We start from the raw sequence: 21,296 nt of genomic DNA, 5'->3' as shown, positions 1-21,296 counted from the left end.
CAAGTAAGGATAAAGCCGTGGACCGGATACACCAATGTAGGAGAAAACAGTAAAATGTTTCCCAGCTCACTGTTCTATCCCTTAAGCAATTTACATAAATCACGCAAGACTAAGTATGTGAAGTGGTGTAACACAGACTTATAAAATTTGTCACCTGGCTATGATGTACTCTGTGACAATTGTACCTACTAATAGCCTGTTCTCTATGAGAATGCAAAGTGAGTTAATGTACTGTTCTCTCTCTACTGTACTTACCCATTGCAGAAATCATTGCTTTCAGTAGAGAACCGATCCAGTGCTGTGTACGTCACAGCAGAGGATCACTGTAAGGAGTATCTCGACGACTCAACAGGAAGATGCTAAGGGACCAGTCCCCATGAAACCAGTGACAGGCTTGTCACTAACTCCTACACCAGGAGTTTTGTGTCACTACCCTATACTCCAATCTCCCCTCTGTCTTTCTGTAGCAGCTATCTATGGGGAAAATGTGCCCCAAATCGGTCTGAGGACCCCTCTCAAACAAAAATTGGGAGCCCCTCAATTCTTCACCTTCCTCCTGGGAGACAAAGATAAGACTAGTTGTCAGTGAGGTGGGATGGACAGAATACTCTTGGCATTTTTGGTAATCTTGCCTCCTCCTAGTAGCCAGGAGTTCAATCCCAGAAGTAATGAACTTGTGGACTCTCACCACCTTACGAAAGTAATAGTAGAAAAGGAAATATTTTCAATGTAAAAATATAATTGTCTTATTAAAATTTATAAGGAGCTTAAAAGAATCATCAGAAATTAATATAATCATAAATGCTAAGGGTTTAGAGATATGATAAATCAAGAACAGCACAAATAAGGTATTGTATATATCAGTAGTTAAATTGCCATAAAAGCAAGCAATAATGTAATGCTCTAATGTCCTAGAGCTTTTATTACTACACAACTGCATAAACAGAACTGTGTATTTACACCTGCAAATTTGGTTAAACACAGAGTCAGCTACAGAGCAGCAATGTACTGCCGATGATGAGCTAAACACAGCCAGTGATTGTCGGCTATGCACGTCACCCTTGACTAGGTTATTCTAAAGACATTAATGCATTGGAACATTGCCTTATTGTTCTTTTATATCCCTTTAAAGGACCATAAAATACAGTAGATTTGCATAATCAACAAAGGCATTATAATAAGACAATTCAATAGCTCTTAGTCTTAACATCAAATGAGTAGATTTTTTCTGTCAAATTTCAAAGTTATGTCTATTTCCACTCCTGTATCATGTGACACCCATCAGCCAATCACAAATGCATATATGTATATTCTATGAATTCTTGCACATGCTAAGTGGGATATAGTGACTCAAAAAGAGTAAATCTGAAAAGACACATTTTGTAAATGGAAGTAAATTGGAAGTTGCTTAAAATTAAGTGTTCTATCTGAATCATGAAACTTTAATTTTTAATGTTTTAAAAGCATTTAAAACTGTCATTTTATATGCCTTTCTTACTTCATATAATTGTCGCCAATTAACTGGTCCACTACTAAGGAATACCACTACCACTACAGAATTACTGTGTACTAATTAGCTGGTTCAGACAATTTACTGCATTTTACAGCATACCTAGGTATTTTAAAGAAGGCACAATAAAAAATGAATGCATTTACATTCATTTAATTAAAGGGACATGAAAGACCAAATTAAACTTCCGTAATTCAGACAGAGCTTGTAATTTAAAGACATTAAATTAACTTTTATTATCAAATGTACTTTGTTCTCCAAGTATCCTTTGCTGCAAAGCAAATGTATATACCCTCAGCTGCAGCAAAACACTACTGGCAGCTAGCTAGTATCTAGTGGCTATAGACATATGTCTCATGCCATTCGCTCACCAGATGTATTCATGTAGCTCCCAGTAATGAATTGTTGCTCTGAAGCCAACTTAACTATGTATTTAATCATTTTGCAGGGATTAAACACAGTTATTTTGCAAGCAACAGCAAAGAGAAAACTTTCTGTAGTGAGTAAGCCCTGCTTGATACTCACGCTGCATTCTGTGATGTAGGTTGCCAGGTCCTGCTCTAGAAGAGAACGCTGTGTTTCAGATGCTTTTAGTTCAACTTCTTTTTGGCTGAGAACAGCCTCCACCTCCGAAACCCGGCGGTGCAAGCGAGTCATTTCTTGCTCCATCTGCAATATAAACACAACAAACGAGATTTAAACAGTTCACAAGCAACATATGCTTTAGTAAAACTAGAAATACTGCTGTGACATTTACAGTGAGCTCACATCTTCTAAATGACAGGCTCACAAAGTCATCCACAGGCTTGCTGTTCACATTTAAACACTTGACGATGAAATTCCCCTCTGCACATAGCTTGCAAGAAAGAGACAGTCATTTTCACCTGTTAATGTCCCTTTAGTATTATCCCAAATCCAGCTCTGAAGAGAAAATGTTTTGCCTCATCTTCACATAAACTGTGGATAATCACTTTGATTCCTTCAGAATGTTTCCAAAAGATGAAAGAAAATAGTTTCAAGTAAGTCCCTCGGATCAAGATCATATGTTGTACACAAAAAGGATAAACCAAAATTATTTTTATTCAGAAAAAGATCTAGGTAAGTTGTAAAAAGGGAAACACAGTATGTGCGTCAGATCATCTCCAGCAAGAGGAAAAGTGTTCTTCTCCCCCAAATTGGAAGTATCCTATACTTGGTTTAGGATGAACTACTGGAAATCCAGATAGTTAGGTTTACAGTTTTGGAAACAAACATAAGGTCAAGGCCTGACAACATCTGTAAGCTGGAAGAGGGTTGATGGGAAAGAACTCTTCCAAACAAAAAATGATCACTCTTTCTTGATCCCCAAGTATGTACTGGAAGTATATTTCTGCGGCAAACAGGGAGGCCAAGCGACGATTTAAATACCTTGTGGCATTTGTCCTGTGTGTCCTGCAGCTCTTTGCTCTTGAGAAATAACTTCTTCTCCATGGAGCTCGCCTTGGCTGGAGAGTCCAAGCCAGACACAATCGACCTGAAAGACAAATGTGACAATGTGACACAAAATGCATACAATAAAAGGACCACCCAATGCAGCAGAACTGCATAATTAACAAGTTCATAATAAAAAGACAAGGCAATAACACCTACTCTGAATTTGACAAATTATTTTGTTTTCACCCATTTTCTGGCCCCCTGTATCATGTGGCAGACATCAACCAATCACAGACTAGTATACGTATACACTGTGTTTACACTGTAAGCTTGTGCACATGCTCAGTAGGACCTTGTTCCCCAAAATGTTTGCATATAAAAAGACGGTGCAAAATTTGATAATGGAAGAAAATTAGAAAGTGTCTTAATACTGCATGCTCTATCGGAATCATAAAAGTTTATTTTGACTTGAGTGTCCCTTTAAGCATGTAATGCTGTAGAAACATTTGTATATTGGCATAGCTACCCTTTACTTGCCATTAGTTCCTTGCACAGTTACCAACCATACTTAGCACTACTATATTTATGCCCTCCTCTGGACAAGAAATTCTGGAAATACAATTACCAGAATTGTCTACTAACCCTACATATAGGATGCACTGACATTGCTGTTGTGTGGTTTGTTAACACACAACCTGATTCCCTCATCCAGTGATTACCTATTATTTTCTACCACTCACACACCTCCAGCTCCTTCTATTCAATATTATTTAAAATGTGACAATGATAAACTAACAGTCATACCTAATGGCATCTTTTAATAATTACTCATTCCTCAACACTCATAGCAGAAGAAAAATAAAATCACGTTGCACATTGATAATGCCATGTGAACACAAAATAATTTGCCTTGTAGGAACAATCTTTTATAATCTTGATGTTTGTTCAGTAAAAATAAAAAATAAATAAAAAGAATTCACTGTTCAACCCGTTTGGTTTATTTACAGTTTACATGTGTGGTTACATAAAGCAAGGCTTGATGATAAAGCCCAAAAGCCATAGAGATATGGGTGCAAATACATAATGTATGTAAAACTTACCTAATAAATTAATTTCTTTCATAGTGGCAAGAGTCCATGAGCTGTTGCGTATGGGATATAGATTATTACTAGGAGGCGGCAAAGTTTCACAAACCTTAAAAGCCCCCCCCCACACACACACACACACCTTAGATTTATGAATAGCCAAGTGGTGAGGTGTTTAAAAGGAGTAAAAGCCAAAATGAGGAGCAGGAAAAAAGTTGTGCTTTAAACAAAAAATAACCCCAAATGGGTGGGGCCTCGTGGACTCTCACAGCCATGAAAGAAATGAATATATCGGGTAAGTTTTACATAAAGTATGTTTTCTTTCATATAGGGGCCGAGAGTCCACGAGCTGTTACGTATGGGATATAATACCCAAGCTGTGGAAGGGATGGATAAAATAAAAAACATAATTTATGTAAGAACTTACCTGATAAATTCATTTCTTTCATATTAGCAAGAGTCCATGAGCTAGTGACGTATGGGATATACATTCCTACCAGGAGGGGCAAAGTTTCCCAAACCTTAAAATGCCTATAAATACACCCCTCACCACACCCACAATTCAGTTTAACGAATAGCCAAGAAGTGGGGTGATAAGAAAAAAGTGCGAAAGCATATAAAATAAGGAATTGGAATAATTGTGCTTTATACAAAAAAATCATAACCACCACAAAAAAGGGCGGGCCTCATGGACTCTTGCTAATATGAAAGAAATGAATTTATCAGGTAAGTTCTTACATAAATTATGTTTTCTTTCATGTAATTAGCAAGAGTCCATGAGCTAGTGACGTATGGGATAATGACTACCCAAGATGTGGATCTTTCCACACAAGAGTCACTAGAGAGGGAGGGATAAAATAAAGACAGCCAATTCCTGCTGAAAATAATCCACACCCAAAATAAAGTTTAATGAAAAACATAAGCAGAAGATTCAAACTGAAACCGCTGCCTGAAGTACTTTTCTACCAAAAACTGCTTCAGAAGAAGAAAATACAACAAAATGGTAGAATTTGGTAAAAGTATGCAAAGAGGACCAAGTTGCCGCTTTGCAAATCTGATCAACCGAAGCTTCATTCCTAAACGCCCAGGAAGTAGAAACTGACCTAGTAGAATGAGCTGTAATCCTATGAGGCGGAGTCTTACCCGACTCAACATAGGCAAGATGAAATAAAGATTTCAACCAAGATGCCAAAGAAATGGCAGAAGTTTTCTGGCCTTTCTAAAACCGGAAAAGATAACAAATAAACTAGAAGTCTTTCGGAAAGACTTAGTAGCTTCAACATAATATTTCAAAGCTCTAATAACATCCAAAGAATGCAACGATTTCTCCTTAGAATTCTTAGGATTAGGACATAATGAAGGAACCACAATGTCTCTACTAATGTTGTTGGAATTCACAACTTAGGTAAAAATTCAAAAGAAGTTCGCAACACCGCCTTATCCTGATGAAAAATCAGAAAAGGAGACTCACAAGAAAGAGCAGATAATTCAGAAACTCTTCTGGCAGAAGAGATGGCCAAAAGGAACAAAACTTTCCAAGAAAGTAATTTAATATCCAATGAATGCATAGGTTCAAATGGAGGAGCTTGAAGAGCCCCCAGAACCAAATTCAAACTCCAAGGAGGAGAAATTGACTTAATGACAGGCTTTATACGAACCAAAGCTTGTACAAAACAATGAATATCAGGAAGAATAGCAATCTTTCTGTGAAAAAGAACAGAAAGAGCAGAGATTTGACCTTTCAAGGAACTTGCGGACAAACCCTTATCTAAACCATCCTGAAGAAACTGTAATATTCTCGGTATTCTAAAAGAATGCCAAGAAAAATGATGAGAAAGACACCAAGAAATATAAGTCTTCCAGACTCTATAATATATCTCTCTGGATACAGATTTACGAGCCTGTAACATAGTATTAAACACAGAGTCAGAGAAACCTCTTTGACCAAGAATCAAGCGTTCAATCTCCATACCTTTAAATTTAAGGATTTCAGATCCTGATGGAAAAAAGGACCTTGAGACAAAAGGTCTGGTCTTAACGGAAGAGTCCACGGTTGGCAAGAGGCCATCCGGACAAGATCCGCATACCAAAACCTGTGAGGCCATGCCGGAGCTACCAGCAGAACAAACGAGCATTCCTTCAGAATCTTGGAGATTACTCTTGGAAGAAGAACTAGAGGCGGAAAGATATAGGCAGGATGATACTTCCAAGGAAGTGATAATGCATCCACTGCCTCCGCCTGAGGATCCTGGGATCTGGACAGATACCTGGGAAGTTTCTTGTTTAGATGAGAAGCCATCAGATCTATTTCTGGAAGTTCCCACATTTGAACAATCTGAAGAAATACCTCTGGGTGAAGAGACCATTCGCCCGGATGCAACGTTTGGCGACTGAGATAATCCGCTTTCCAATTGTCCATACCTGGGATATGAACCGCAGAGATTAGACAGGAGCTGGATTCCGCCCAAACCAAAATTCGAGATACTTCTTTCATAGCCAGAGGACTGTGAGTCCCTCCTTGATGATTGATGTATGCCACAGTTGTGACATTGTCTATCTGAAAACAAATGAACAACTCTCTCTTCAGAAGAGGCCAAGACTGAAGAGCTCTGAAAATTGCACGGAGTTCCAAAATATTGATCGGAAATCTCACCTCCTGAGATTCCCAAACCCCTTGTGCCGTCAGATACCCCCACACAGCTCCCCAACCTGTAAGACTTGCATCTGTTGAGATTATAGTCCAGGTCGGAAGAACAAAGAAGCCCCCTGAACTAAACGATGGTGATCTGTCCACCATGTCAGAGTGTGTCGTAAAATCGGTTTAAAGATATTAATTGAGATATCTTTGAGTAATCCCTGCACCATTGGTTCAGCATACAGAGCTGAAGAGGTCGCATGTGAAAACGAGCAAAGGAGATCGCATCTGATGCGGCAGTCCTAAGACCCAACATTTCCATGCATAAGGCTACCAAAGGGAATGATTGTGACTGAAGGTTTTGACAAGCTGATATCAATGTTAAACTTCTCTTGTCTGACAAGGACAGAGTCATAGACACTGAATTTATCTAGAAACCTAAAAAGGTTACCCTTGTCTGAGGAATCAATGAACTGATTTGTAAATTGATCCTCCAACCATGAACTTGAAGAAACAACACAAGTCGATTTGTATGAGATTCTTCGAAAATGAGAAGACTGAGCAAGTACCAAGATATCGTCCAAATAAGGAAATACCAAAACCCTATTCTCTGATTACAGAAAGAAGGGCACCGAGAACCTTTGAAAAAAATTCTTGGAACTGAGGCTAGGCCAAACAGTAGAGCCACAAAACTGGTAATGCTTGTCTAAAAAGAGAATCTCAGACACTAAAAGTGATCTGGATGAATCGGAATATGCAGATACACATCCTGTAAATCTATTGTAGACATATAATGCCCTTGCTAAACAAAAGGCAGGATAGTCCTACAGTAACCATCTTGAATGTTGGTATCCTAACATAACGATTCAATAATGATAGATCCGGAACTGGTCTGAAGGAATTGACCTTCTTTGGTACAATAAAGCCCCTGTTCCAGAACTGGAACTGGCATAAATACTCCAGCCAACTCTAGATCTGAAACACATTTCAGAAATGCTGAGCCTTTGCTGTGTTAACTGGGACACGGGAAAGAAAAGAATCTCTTAGCAGGAGGCCTTAACTTGAAGCCAATTCTGTACCTTTCTGAAACAATGTTTCTGAAACCAGAGATTAAGAACGGAATTGATCCAAATTTCTATGAAGAAAACGTAATCTGCCCCATACCAGCTGAGCTGGAATAAGGGCCGCACCTTCATAGGTACTTAGGAGATGGCTATAGGTTTCTATAAGGCTTGGATATATTCCAAACTGGAAATAGTTTCCAAACTGATACCGCTCCTGAGGATGAAGGATCAGGCTTTTGTTCCTTGTTGTGAGGAAAGGAACGAAAAACAGAATTTATGTTTACCTGATAAATTACTTTCTCCAACGGTGTGTCCGGTCCACGGCGTCATCCTTACTTGTGGGATATTCTCTTCCCCAACAGGAAATGGCAAAGAGCCCAGCAAAGCTGGTCACATGATCCCTCCTAGGCTCCGCCTACCCCAGTCATTCGACCGACGTTAAGGAGGAATATTTGCATAGGAGAAACCATATGATACCGTGGTGACTGTAGTTAAAGAAAATAAAATATCAGACCTGATTAAAAAACCAGGGCGGGCCGTGGACCGGACACACCGTTGGAGAAAGTAATTTATCAGGTAAACATAAATTCTGTTTTCTCCAACATAGGTGTGTCCGGTCCACGGCGTCATCCTTACTTGTGGGAACCAATACCAAAGCTTTAGGACACGGATGAAGGGAGGGAGCAAATCAGGTCACCTAAATGGAAGGCACCACGGCTTGCAAAACCTTTCTCCCAAAAATAGCCTCAGAAGAAGCAAAAGTATCAAACTTGTAAAATTTTGTAAAAGTGTGCAGTGAAGACCAAGTCGCTGCCCTACATATCTGATCAACAGAAGCCTCGTTCTTGAAGGCCCATGTGGAAGCCACAGCCCTAGTGGAATGAGCTGCGATTCTTTCAGGAGGCTGCCGTCCGGCAGTCTCGTAAGCCAATCTGATGATGCTTTTAATCCAAAAAGAGAGAGAGGTAGAAGTTGCTTTTTGACCTCTCCTTTTACCAGAATAAACAACAAACAAGGAAGATGTTTGTCTAAAATCCTTTGTAGCATCTAAATAGAATTTTAGAGCGCGAACAACATCCAAATTGTGCAACAAACGTTCCTTCTTCGAAACTGGTTTCGGACACAAAGAAGGCACGACTATCTCCTGGTTAATGTTTTTGCTAGAAACAACTTTTGGAAGAAAACCAGGTTTAGTACGTAAAACCACCTTATCTGCATGGAACACCAGATAAGGAGGAGAACACTGCAGAGCAGATAATTCTGAAACTCTTCTAGCAGAAGAAATTGCAACCAAAAACAAAACTTTCCAAGATAATAACTTAATATCAACGGAATGTAAGGGTTCAAACGGAACCCCCTGAAGAACTGAAAGAACTAAGTTGAGACTCCAAGGAGGAGTCAAAGGTTTGTAAACAGGCTTGATTCTAACCAGAGCCTGAACAAAGGCTTGAACATCTGGCACAGCTGCCAGTTTTTTGTGAAGTAACACAGACAAGGCAGAAATCTGTCCCTTCAAGGAACTTGCAGATAATCCTTTCTCCAATCCTTCTTGAAGAAAGGATAGAATCTTAGGAATCTTTACCTTGTCCCAAGGGAATCCTTTAGATTCACACCAACAGATATATTTTTTCCATATTTTGTGGTAAATTTTTCTAGTTACAGGCTTTCTGGCCTGAACAAGAGTATCAATAACAGAATCTGAGAACCCTCGTTTTGATAAGATCAAGCGTTCAATCTCCAAGCAGTCAGCTGGAGTGAGACCAGATTCGGATGTTCGAACGGACCTTGAACAAGAAGGTCTCGTCTCAAAGGTAGCTTCCATGGTGGAGCCGATGACATATTCACCAGATCTGCATACCAAGTCCTGCGTGGCCACGCAGGAGCTATCAAGATCACCGACGCCCTCTCCTGATTGATCCTGGCTACCAGCCTGGGGATGAGAGGAAACGGTGGGAATACATAAGCTAGTTTGAAGGTCCAAGGTGCTACTAGTGCATCTACTAGAGTCGCCTTGGGATCCCTGGATCTGGACCCGTAGCAAGGAACCTTGAAGTTCTGCCGAGAGGCCATCAGATCCATGTCTGGAATGCCCCACAGTTGAGTAATTTGGGCAAAGATTTCCGGATGGAGTTCCCACTCCCCCGGATGTAATGTCTGACGACTCAGAAAATCCGCTTCCCAATTTTCCACTCCTGGGATGTGGATTGCAGACAGGTGGCAGGAGTGAGTCTCCGCCCATTGAATGATTTTGGTCACTTCTTCCATCGCCAGGGAACTCCTTGTTCCCCCCTGATGGTTGATGTACGCAACAGTCGTCATGTTGTCTGATTGAAACCGTATGAACTTGGCCTTTGCTAGCTGAGGCCAAGCCTTGAGAGCATTGAATATCGCTCTCAGTTCCAGAATATTTATCGGTAGAAGAGATTCTTCCCGAGACCAAAGACCCTGAGCTTTCAGGGATCCCCAGACCGCGCCCCAGCCCATCAGACTGGCGTCGGTCGTGACAATGACCCACTCTGGTCTGCGGAAGGTCATCCCTTGTGACAGGTTGTCCAGGGACAGCCACCAACGGAGTGAGTCTCTGGTCCTCTGATTTACTTGTATCTTCGGAGACAAGTCTGTATAGTCCCCATTCCACTGACTGAGCATGCACAGTTGTAATGGTCTTAGATGAATGCGCGCAAAAGGAACTATGTCCATTGCCGCTACCATCAAACCTATTACTTCCATGCACTGCGCTATGGAAGGAAGAGGAACGGAATGAAGTGTTTGACAAGAGTTTAGAAGTTTTGTTTTTCTGGCCTCTGTCAGAAAAATCCTCATTTCTAAGGAGTCTATTATTGTTCCCAAGAAGGGAACCCTTGTCGACGGAGATAGAGAACTCTTTTCCACGTTCACTTTCCATCCGTGAGATCTGAGAAAGGCCAGGACTATGTCCGTGTGAGCCTTTGCTTGAGGAAGGGACGACGTTTGAATCAGAATGTCGTCCAAGTAAGGTACTACTGCAATGCCCCTTGGTCTTAGCACCGCTAGAAGGGACCCTAGTACCTTTGTGAAAATCCTTGGAGCAGTGGCTAATCCGAAAGGAAGCGCCACGAACTGGTAATGCTTGTCCAGGAATGCGAACCTTAGGAACCGATGATGTTCCTTGTGGATAGGAATATGTAGATACGCATCCTTTAAATCCACCGTGGTCATGAATTGACCTTCCTGGATGGAAGGAAGAATTGTTCGAATGGTTTCCATTTTGAACGATGGAACCTTGAGAAACTTGTTTAGGATCTTGAGATCTAAGATTGGTCTGAACGTTCCCTCTTTTTTGGGAACTATGAACAGATTGGAGTAGAACCCCATCCCTTGTTCTCCTAATGGAACAGGATGAATCACTCCCATTTTTAACAGGTCTTCTACACAATGTAAGAATGCCTGTCTCTTTATGTGGTCTGAAGACAATTGAGACCTGTGGAACCTCCCCCTTGGGGGAAGCCCCTTGAATTCCAGAAGATAACCTTGGGAGACTATTTCTAGTGCCCAAGGATCCAGAACATCTCTTGCCCAAGCCTGAGCGAAGAGAGAGAGTCTGCCCCCCACCAGATCCGGTCCCGGATCGGGGGCCAACATTTCATGCTGTCTTGGTAGCAGTGGCAGGTTTCTTGGCCTGCTTTCCCTTGTTCCAGCCTTGCATTGGTCTCCAGACTGGCTTGGCTTGAGAAGTATTACCCTCTTGCTTAGAGGACGTAGCACTTGGGGCTGGTCCGTTTCTACGAAAGGGACGAAAATTAGGTTTATTTTTGGCCTTGAAAGACCTATCCTGAGGAAGGGCGTGGCCCTTACCCCCAGTGATATCAGAGATAATCTCTTTCAAGTCAGGGCCAAACAGCGTTTTCCCCTTGAAAGGAATGTTAAGGAGTTTGTTCTTGGAAGACGCATCCGCTGACCAAGATTTCAACCAAAGCGCTCTACGCGCCACAATAGCAAACCCAGAATTCTTCGCCGCTAACCTAGCCAATTGCAAAGTGGCGTCTAGGGTGAAAGAATTAGCCAATTTGAGAGCACGGATTCTGTCCATAATCTCCTCATAAGGAGAAGAATCACTATCGATCGCCTTTACTAGCTCATCGAACCAGAAACACGCGGCTGTAGTGACAGGGACAATGCATGAAATTGGTTGTAGAAGGTAACCTTGCTGAACAAACATCTTTTTAAGCAAACCTTCTAATTTTTTATCCATAGGATCTTTGAAAGCACAACTATCTTCTATGGGTATAGTGGTGCGTTCGTTTAAAGTAGAAACCGCTCCCTCGACCTTGGGGACAGTCTGCCATAAGTCCTTTCTAGGGTCGACCATAGGAAACAATTTTTTAAATATGGGGGGAGGGACGAAAGGTATACCGGGCCTTTCCCATTCTTTATTTACAATGTCCGCCACCCGCTTGGGTATAGGAAAAGCTTCTGGGAGCCCCGGGACCTCTAGGAACTTGTCCATTTTACATAGTTTCTCTGGGATGATCAAATTCTCACAATCATCCAGAGTGGATAATACCTCCTTAAGCAGAGCGCGGAGATGTTCCAACTTAAATTTAAATGTAATCACATCGGGTTCAGCTTGTTGAGAAATTTTCCCTGAATCTGAAATTTCTCCCTCAGACAAAACCTCCCTGGCCCCCTCAGACTGGTGTAGGGGCATTTCAGAACCATTATCATCAGCGTCCTCATGCTCTTCAGTATCTAAAACAGAGCAGTCGCGCTTACGCTGATAAGTGGGCATTTTGGCTAAAATGTTTTTGATAGAATTATCCATTACAGCCGTTAATTGTTGCATAGTAAGGAGTATTGGCGCGCTAGATGTACTAGGGGCCTCCTGAGTGGGCAAGACTCGTGTAGACGAAGGAGGGAATGATGCAGTACCATGCTTACTCCCCTCACTTGAGGAATCATCTTGGGCATCATTTTCAGTGTCACATAAATCACATTTATTTAAATGAGAAGGAACCTTGGCTTCCCCACATTCAGAACACAGTCTATCTGGTAGTTCAGACATGTTAAACAGGCATAAACTTGATAACAAAGTACAAAAAACGTTTTAAAATAAAACCGTTACTGTCACTTTAAATTTTAAACTGAACACACTTTATTACTGCAATTGCGAAAAAGTATGAAGGAATTGTTCAAAATTCACCAAAATTTCACCACAGTGTCTTAAAGCCTTAAAAGTATTGCACACCAAATTTGGAAGCTTTAACCCTTAAAATAACGGAACCGGAGCCGTTTTTAACTTTAACCCCTTTACAGTCCCTGGTATCTGCTTTGCTGAGACCCAACCAAGTCCAAAGGGGAATACGATACCAAATGACGCCTTCAGAAAGTCTTTTCTATGTATCAGAGCTCCTCACACATGCGACTGCATGTCATGCTTCTCAAAAACAAGTGCGCAATACCGGCGCGAAAATGAGGCTCTGCCTATGATTAGGGAAAGCCCCTAGAGAATAAGGTGTCTAAAACAGTGCCTGCCGATATTATTTAACAAAAATACCCAGATTAAATGATTCCTCAAGGCTAAATATGTGTAATATATGAATCGATTTAGCCCAGAAAATGTCTACAGTCTTAATAAGCCCTTGTGAAGCCCTTATTTACTGTCTGAATAAAAATGGCTTACCGGATCCCATAGGGAAAATGACAGCTTCCAGCATTACATCGTCTTGTTAGAATGTGTCATACCTCAAGCAGCAAAAGACTGCTCACTGTTCCCCCAACTGAAGTTAATTCCTCTCAACAGTCCTGTGTGGAACAGCCATGGATTTTAGTAACGGTTGCTAAAATCATTTTCCTCATACAAACAGAAATCTTCATCTCTTTTTCCTGTTTCAGAGTAAATAGTACATACCAGCACTATTTTAAAATAACAAACTCTTGATTGAATAATAAAAAACTACAGTTAAACACTAAAAAACTCTAAGCCATCTCCGTGGAGATGTTGTCTGTACAACGGCAAAGAGAATGACTGGGGTAGGCGGAGCCTAGGAGGGATCATGTGACCAGCTTTGCTGGGCTCTTTGCCATTTCCTGTTGGGGAAGAGAATATCCCACAAGTAAGGATGACGCCGTGGACCGGACACACCTATGTTGGAGAAATGATTATTTACCCTGGAAAGAAAGGGAAAGCAAAGTTGACTTAGAAGACATGTCAGCATTCCAAGTTTAATCCATAAAGCTTTTCTAGCTAAAATAGCTAGAGACATATACCTGACATCAACTCTGATATCAAAAGATGGTATCACCAATAAAATTATTAGCATGTTATAGAATAATAATAATGCTATAAAATTATGATCTGTTACTTGTTGCGCTAAAGCTTCTAACCAAAAAGTTGAAGCTGCAGCAACATCCGCTAAAAATATAGCAGGTCTAAGAAGATTACCCGAACATAAGGAAGCTTTCTTAGAAAGGATTCAATTTTCCTATCTAAAGGATCCTTAAATTAAGTACTATCTGCCGTAGGAATAGTAGTACATTAGCAGGAGTAGAGACAGCCCCATAACCTTAGGGATTTTTGTCCCAAAAAACTCTAATCTGTCAGATGGCACAGGATATAATTTGCTTAAACGTCTAGAAGGAGTAAATAAATTACCCAAATTATTCCATTCCCTGGAAATTACTTCAGAAATAGCATCAGGGAGATAAAACACTTCTGGAATAACTACAGGAGATTTAAAAACCTTATTTAAACGTTTACATTTAGTATCAAGAGGACCAGAATCCTCTATTTCTAATGCAAATAACACTTCTTTAAGTAAAGAACGAATAAATTCCATCTTGAACAAATACAAAGATTTATCAGCATCAACCTCTGAGACAGAAACCTCTGAACCAGAAGAACCATTATCAGTATCAGAATGATGATGTTCATTTAAAAATTCATCTGAAAAAAGAGAAGTTTTAAAAGACTTTTATGTATACTAGAAGGAGAAATAACAGACATAGCCTTCTTAATGGATTTAAAAAATAAAATCTCTTATGTTATCAGGAACACTCTGAAAATTAGATGTTGACGGAACAGCAACAGGTAATGTAACAGTACTAAAGGAAATTTTATCTGCATTAATAAGTTTGACATGACATGCAATACAAATAACAGCTGGAGAAACAGATACCAAAAGTTTATAGCAGATACACTTAGCTTGGTAGCTCCAGCACTGTGCAGTGATTTTCCTGTAGTATCTTCTGACTCAGTTGCAACGTGGAACATCTTGCAATATGTAAAAGAAAAAAACAACATATAAAGCAAAATTGATCAAATTCCTTAAATGACAGTTTCAGGAATGGGAAAAAAATGCCAGTGAACAAGCTTCTAGCAACCAGAAGCAATAAATAATGAGACTTAAATAATGTGGAGACAAAAAAGACGCCCATATTTTTTAGCGCCAAAAAAGACGCCCACATTATTTGGCGCCTAAATGCTTTTGGCGCCAAAAATGACGCCACATCCGGAACGCCGACATTTTTGACGCAAAAAAAACTTCAAAAAATGACGCAACTTCCGGCGACACGTATGACGCCGGAAACAGAAAAAAAATTTTGCGCCAAAAAAGTCCGCGCCAAGAATGACGCAATAAAATGAAGCATTTTCTGCCCCCGCGAGCCTAACAGCCCACAGGGAAAAAGTCAAATTTTTTAAGGTAAGAAAAAATGATTGAAACAAATGCATTTATCCCAAATATGAAACTGACTGTCTGAAAAATAAGGAATGTTGAACATTCTGAGTCAAGGCAAATAAATGTTTGAATACATATATTTAGAACTTTATAAATAAAGTGCCCAACCATAGCTTAGAGTGTCACAGAAAATAAGATTTACTTACCCCAGGACACTCATCTACATGTTTGTAGAAAGCCAAACCAGTACTGAAACGAGAATCAGCAGAGGTAATGGTATATATAAGAGTATATCGTCGATCTGAAAAGGGAGGTAAGAGATGAATCTCTACGACCGATAACAGAGAACCTATGAAATAGACCCCGTAGAAGGAGATCACTGCATTCAAATAGGCAATACTCTCCTCACATCCCTCTGACATTCACTGCACGCTGAGAGGAAAACCGGGCTCCAACTTGCTGCGGAGCGCATATCAACGTAGAATCTAGCACAAACTTACTTCACCACCTCCATCGGAGGCAAAGTTTGTAAAACTGAATTGTGGGTGTGGTGAGGGGTGTATTTATAGGCATTTTAAGGTTTGGGAAACTTTGCCCCTCCTGGTAGGAATGTATATCCCATACGTCACTAGCTCATGGACTCTTGCTAATTACATGAAAGAAACAGGGGGTTTTTTTGCTAATAAATTAAATCCATAACTAAAATGAATATCTTTTATGACAAAAAAAAAAAACAAACCTCAAAATATAGGCCCAATTATCAAACTGAGACAAAAAGCTGCTTCTGACGAGGCAAAAACATGAAAATGGTAAAATTTAGTAAAGGTATGCAGAGAAGACCAAATGGCCGCTTTGCAAATTTGATCAACTTTCCCCAAGCCCCATTCTTAAAAGCTCAAGATGTTGCAACCAATCTAGTAGAATGAACAGTAATTCTCTGAGGCGGAGGTTGACCCACCTCCAAATAAGCTTTGTGATTCACATATTTCAACCAAGAGGCTAAAGAAATAGTAGAGGCCTTTTAGCCTTTCTTGGAAACAGAAAAAAGAACAAATAGACTAGAAATCTGTCTAAATTCCTTAGTAGCAACATCCAAAAAATGCAAGGATTTTTCAGTAGCATTCATTGGATTAGGACACAAAGAGGGAGCAACAATTTCCCTATTAATATTGTGAGAGTTAACAACTTTTGGTAAAAAACTAAATTTATGCTTACCTGATAAATTTCTCTCTCTTGTGGTGTATCCAGTCCACGGGTTCATCCATTACTTGTGGGATATTCTCCTTCCCAACAGGAAGTTGCAAGAGGACACCAACAGCAGAGCTGTCTATAAAGCGAAGACCAAGTCGCCACCTTAAAAATCTGTTCAACAGAGGCCTCATTATTAAAAGCCCATGTGGAAGCTACCGCTCTAGTGGAATGAGCTGTAATTCTTTCAGGAGGCTGCTGGCCAGCAGTCGCATAAGTTAAACGGATTATGATTCTCAGCCAAAAGGAAAGAGAAGATGCCGAAGCCTTTAGGCCTCTCCTCTGTTCAGAGTAGACAACAAACAATGCAGATGTTTGACGAAAATCCTTAGTAGCTTGTAAATAAAACTTAAAAGCACGAACCACGTCAAGATTGTGTAATAGACGTTCCTTCTTTGAAGAAGGATTAGGTCACAGTGACGGAAACAACAATCTCTTGATTGATATTCTTATTAGATACCACCTTAGGAAGAAACCCAGGTTTGGTACGCAAAACTACCTTATCTGCATGGAAGATCAGATAAGGGGAATCGCACTGTAAGGCAGATAACTCTGAAACTCTTCGAGCCGAAGAGATAGCTACCAAAAACAGAACTTTCCGAGATAAAAGCTTGATATCTATGGAATGCAGAGGTTCAAACGGAACCCCTTGAAGAACTTTAAGAACTAAATTTAAACTCCATTGCGGAGCAACAGGTTTAAACACAGGCTTAATTCTAAGTAAAGCCTGACAAAACGCCTGAACGTCTGGAACATCTGCCAGACGCTTGTGCAGAAGAATAGACAGAGCAGAAATCTGTCCCTTTAAGGAACTAGCTGACAATCCCTTCTCCAATCCTTCTTGGAGAAAGGATAATATCCTAGGAATCCTGACCTTACTCCATGAGTAACCCTTGGATTCACACCAATGAAGATATTTACACCATATCTTATGATAGATTTTCCTGGTGACAGGCTTTCGAGCCTGAATTAAGGCATCAATGAACGACTCGGAGAAACCACGTTTTGATAAAATCAAGCGTTCAATCTCCAAGCAGTCAGCCGCAGAGAAATTAGATTTGGATGTTTGAATGGACCTTGGAGTAGAAGATCCTGCCTCAGCGGCAGAGTCCATGGTGGAAGGGATGACATGTCCACCAGATCTGCATACCTAGTCCTGCGTGGCCACGCAGGTGCTATCAAAATCACCGAAGCTCTCTCCTGCTTGATCTTGGCAATCAGACGAGGGAGGAGAGGAAATGGTGGGAACACATAAGCCAGGCTGAAGGACCAGGGCACTGCTAGAGCATCTATCAGCGCTGCCTGGGGATCTCTTGACCTGGACCCGTAACAAGGAAGCGTGGCGTTCTGACGAGACGCCATCAGATCCAGTTCTGGTTTGCGCCATAGTTGAATCAGCTGGGCAAATACCTCCGGATGGAGCTCCCACTCCCCCGGATGAAAAGTCTGCCGACTTAGAAAATCCGCCTCCCAGTTCTCTACTCCTAGGATATGGATAGCTGAGAGATGGCAAGAGTGAACCTCTGCCCATAGAATTATCTTTGAAACCTCCAACATTGCCAGGGGGCTTCTTGTTCCCCCCTGATGGTTGATATAGGCTACAGTCGTGATATTGTCCGACTGAAATCTGATGAACCTGACCGCAGCTAGTTGAGGCCAAGCCTGAAGGGCATTGAATATCGCTCTCAGTTCCAGAATGTTTATCGGAAGGGGGGCTTCCTCCTGAGTCCACGAACCCTGAGCCTTCAGGGAGTTCCAGACTGCGCCCCATCCCAGAAGGCTGGCATCTGTCATCATTATAGTCCACTCTGGCCTGCGGAAACTCATTCGCCTGGACAGATGGACCCGAGATAACCACCAGAGAAGAGAATCCCTAGTCTCTTGATCCAGATTTAGCAGAGGGGACAAATCTATGTAGTCCCCATTCCACTGATTGAGCATGCAAAGTTGCAGTGGTCTGAGATGTAGGCGGGCAAACGGAACTATGTCCATTGCCGCTATCATTAGGCCGATTACGTCAATACACTGAGCCACTGACGGCCGAGAAGTGGAATGAAAAGCACGGCAGGAAGTTAGAAGCTTTGATAACCTGACCTCTGTCAGAAAAAGTTTCATTTCTACTGAATCTATCAGTGTTCCTAGGAAGGAAACTCTTGTGAGAGGGGAGAGAGAACTATTTTCTTCATTCACCTTCCACCTGTGAGACCTCAGAAAGGCCAGAACAATGTCCGTATGGGACTTGGCGATTTGAAAAGTCGACGCCTGTATCAAAATGTCATCTAGGTAAGGAGCCACCGCTATGCCCCGTGGCCTTAGAACCGCCAGCAGGGACCCTAGAACCTTCGTAAAGATTCTTGGTGCCGTGGCTAACCCGAAGGGAAGAGCCACCAACTGGTAATGCCTGTCTAAGAAGGCGAACCTGAGGAACTGATGATGATTTCTGTAAATCGGAATGTGGAGATAAGCATCCTTTAAGTCCACAGAAGTCATAAATTGACCCTCCTGGATCATAGGGAGGATGGTTCGGATAGTCTCCATCTTGAAGGATGGGACCCTGAGAAATTTGTTTAGGATCTTGAGATCCAAGATTTGTCTGAAAGTTCCCTCTTTTTTGGGAACTATAAACAGATTTGAATAGAAGCCCTGCCCCTGTTCCTCCCTTGGAACTGGGTGGATCACTCCCATAACCAGTAGGTCTTGAACACAACGTAAGAATGCCTCTCTCTTTATCTGGTTTACAGATAATTGTGAGAGATGAAATCTCCCCTTTGGAGATGAAGCTTTGAAGTCCAGAAGATATCCCTGGGAACAATCTCTAATGCCCAGGGATCCTGGACGTCTCTTGCCCAAGCCTGGGCGAAGAGAGAAAGTCTGCCCCCTACTAGATCCGGTCCCGGATCGGGGGCTACTCCTTCATGCTGTCATAGAGGCGGCAGCAGGTTTTTTGGCCTGCTTCCCCTTGTTCCAAGCCTGGTTCGGTCTCCAGACTGGTTTGGACTGGGCGAAATTTCCCTCTTGTTTTGCATTAGAGGAAGCTGAAGCTGCGCCACTTTTGAAGTTTCGAAATGAACGAAAATGATTCTGTTTGGTCCTTAATTTATTGGACCTATCCTGAGGAAGGGCGTGACCTTTTCCTCCAGTAATATCAGAAATGATCTCCTTCAGGCCCGGCCCGAAAAGGGTCTGTCCTTTGAAGGGGATGTTAAGAAGCTTAGACTTTGAAGTAACGTCTGCTGACCAGGACTTAAGCCATAGCGCCCTGCGCGCCAGAATGGCAAAACCTGAATTCTTAGCCGTTAGTTTGGTTAGATGAAAAACGGCGTCAGAAATAAAGGAATTAGCTAACTTGAGACCTTTAATCCTGTGTAAAATATAATCTAACGGGGTCTCCACCTGTAGAGCCTCCTCAAGAGACTCGAACCAAAAAGCCGCTGCAGCAGTAACTGGGGCAATGCATGCAAGAGGCTGAAGAATAAAACCTTGATGGATAAAAATTTTCTTAAGGAGACCCTCCAATTTTTTTATCCATAGGATCTAAGAAAGCACAACTGTCCTCGACGGGGATAGTTGTACGCTTAGCTAGGGTAGAAACAGCACCCTCCACCTTAGGGACTGTCTGCCACGAGTCCCGTATAGCGACATCTATGGGAAACATATTTTTAAAAGCAGGAGGGGGAGAGAACGGAACACCTGGTCTATCCCATTCCTTAGTAATAATTTCCGAAAACCTCTTAGGGACTGGAAAGACATCAGTGTAAACAGGCACTGCAAAGTATTTGTCCATTTTACACAATTTCTCTGGAACTACAATGGGGTCACAGTCATCCAGAGTCGCTAAAACCTCCCTGAGCAATAAGCGGAGGTGTTCAAGCTTAAATTTAAAGGCTGTCATTTCAGAATCAGACTGAAGTAATGTCTTCCCTGAATCTGAAATCTCACCCTCAGATAGCAACTCGCTTGCTACGGCTTCAGAGCAGTGTGAGGGTATATCGGACATAGCTACTAAAGCGTCAGAAAGCTCAGTATTTGTTCTCGCCCCAGAGCTGTCTCGCTTTCCCTGTAACCCTGGCAGTTTGGACAATACCTCTGTGAGGGTATTAGTCATAACTGCCGCCATGTCTTGTAAGGTAAACGCATTGGACGCGCTAGATGTACTTGGCGTCACTTGAGCGGGAGTTATAGGTTCTGACACGTGGGGAGAGCTAGATGGCATAACCTCCCTTATGTCAGTCTGAGAAACCTCTGGTGATAAATCTTTAAATGCCATAATATGGTCTTTATAATTTATAGAAATTTCAGTACATTTGGTAAACATTCTAAGAGGGGGTTCTACAATGGCTTCTAAACATATTGAACAAGGAGTTTCCTCTGTGTCAGACATGTTTAACAGACTAGTAATGAGACCAGCAAGCTTGGAAAAAACTTTAATAAATGTGAAACAGCAATTAAACAAAAACGGTACTGTGCCTTTAAGAGAAAAAAACTAATCACATAAACTGCAAAACAGTGTTAAAAAGTAGTAAACTCTTCAAAATTTTTAAAGTGTGTATAAGGGACTAAAGCAGCATTGCACCCACTTGCAAATGGATGATTAACCCTTTAGGCCCCAAACCGGATTTGAAAAACGTTAAAAAACGTTTAAACAGTTAAACAGCTTGCCACAGCTCTGCTGTGGCTCCTACCTGC

General features: G+C 41.4%; 1 protein-coding gene across 1 annotated transcript in view; it reads right to left on the bottom strand.

The window, feature by feature from the left end:
• Positions 1–21,296, bottom strand: part of CIT (citron rho-interacting serine/threonine kinase) — an 839,833-nt gene that overhangs the window by 579,883 nt on the left and 238,654 nt on the right. Inside the window, exons 12-13 of the mRNA XM_053702064.1 lie at positions 2,918–3,023; positions 2,036–2,179 (exon numbers count right to left, since the gene is read on the bottom strand). Coding sequence (XP_053558039.1) covers positions 2,036–2,179; positions 2,918–3,023 — 250 coding nt within the window. The remainder of the gene's footprint in view (positions 1–2,035; positions 2,180–2,917; positions 3,024–21,296) is intronic.

Source organism: Bombina bombina, chromosome 2 (genome assembly GCF_027579735.1).
Source record: "Bombina bombina isolate aBomBom1 chromosome 2, aBomBom1.pri, whole genome shotgun sequence".
NCBI lineage: Eukaryota > Metazoa > Chordata > Amphibia > Anura > Bombinatoridae > Bombina > Bombina bombina.
This window is presented reverse-complemented; position numbering and strand designations above follow the sequence as displayed.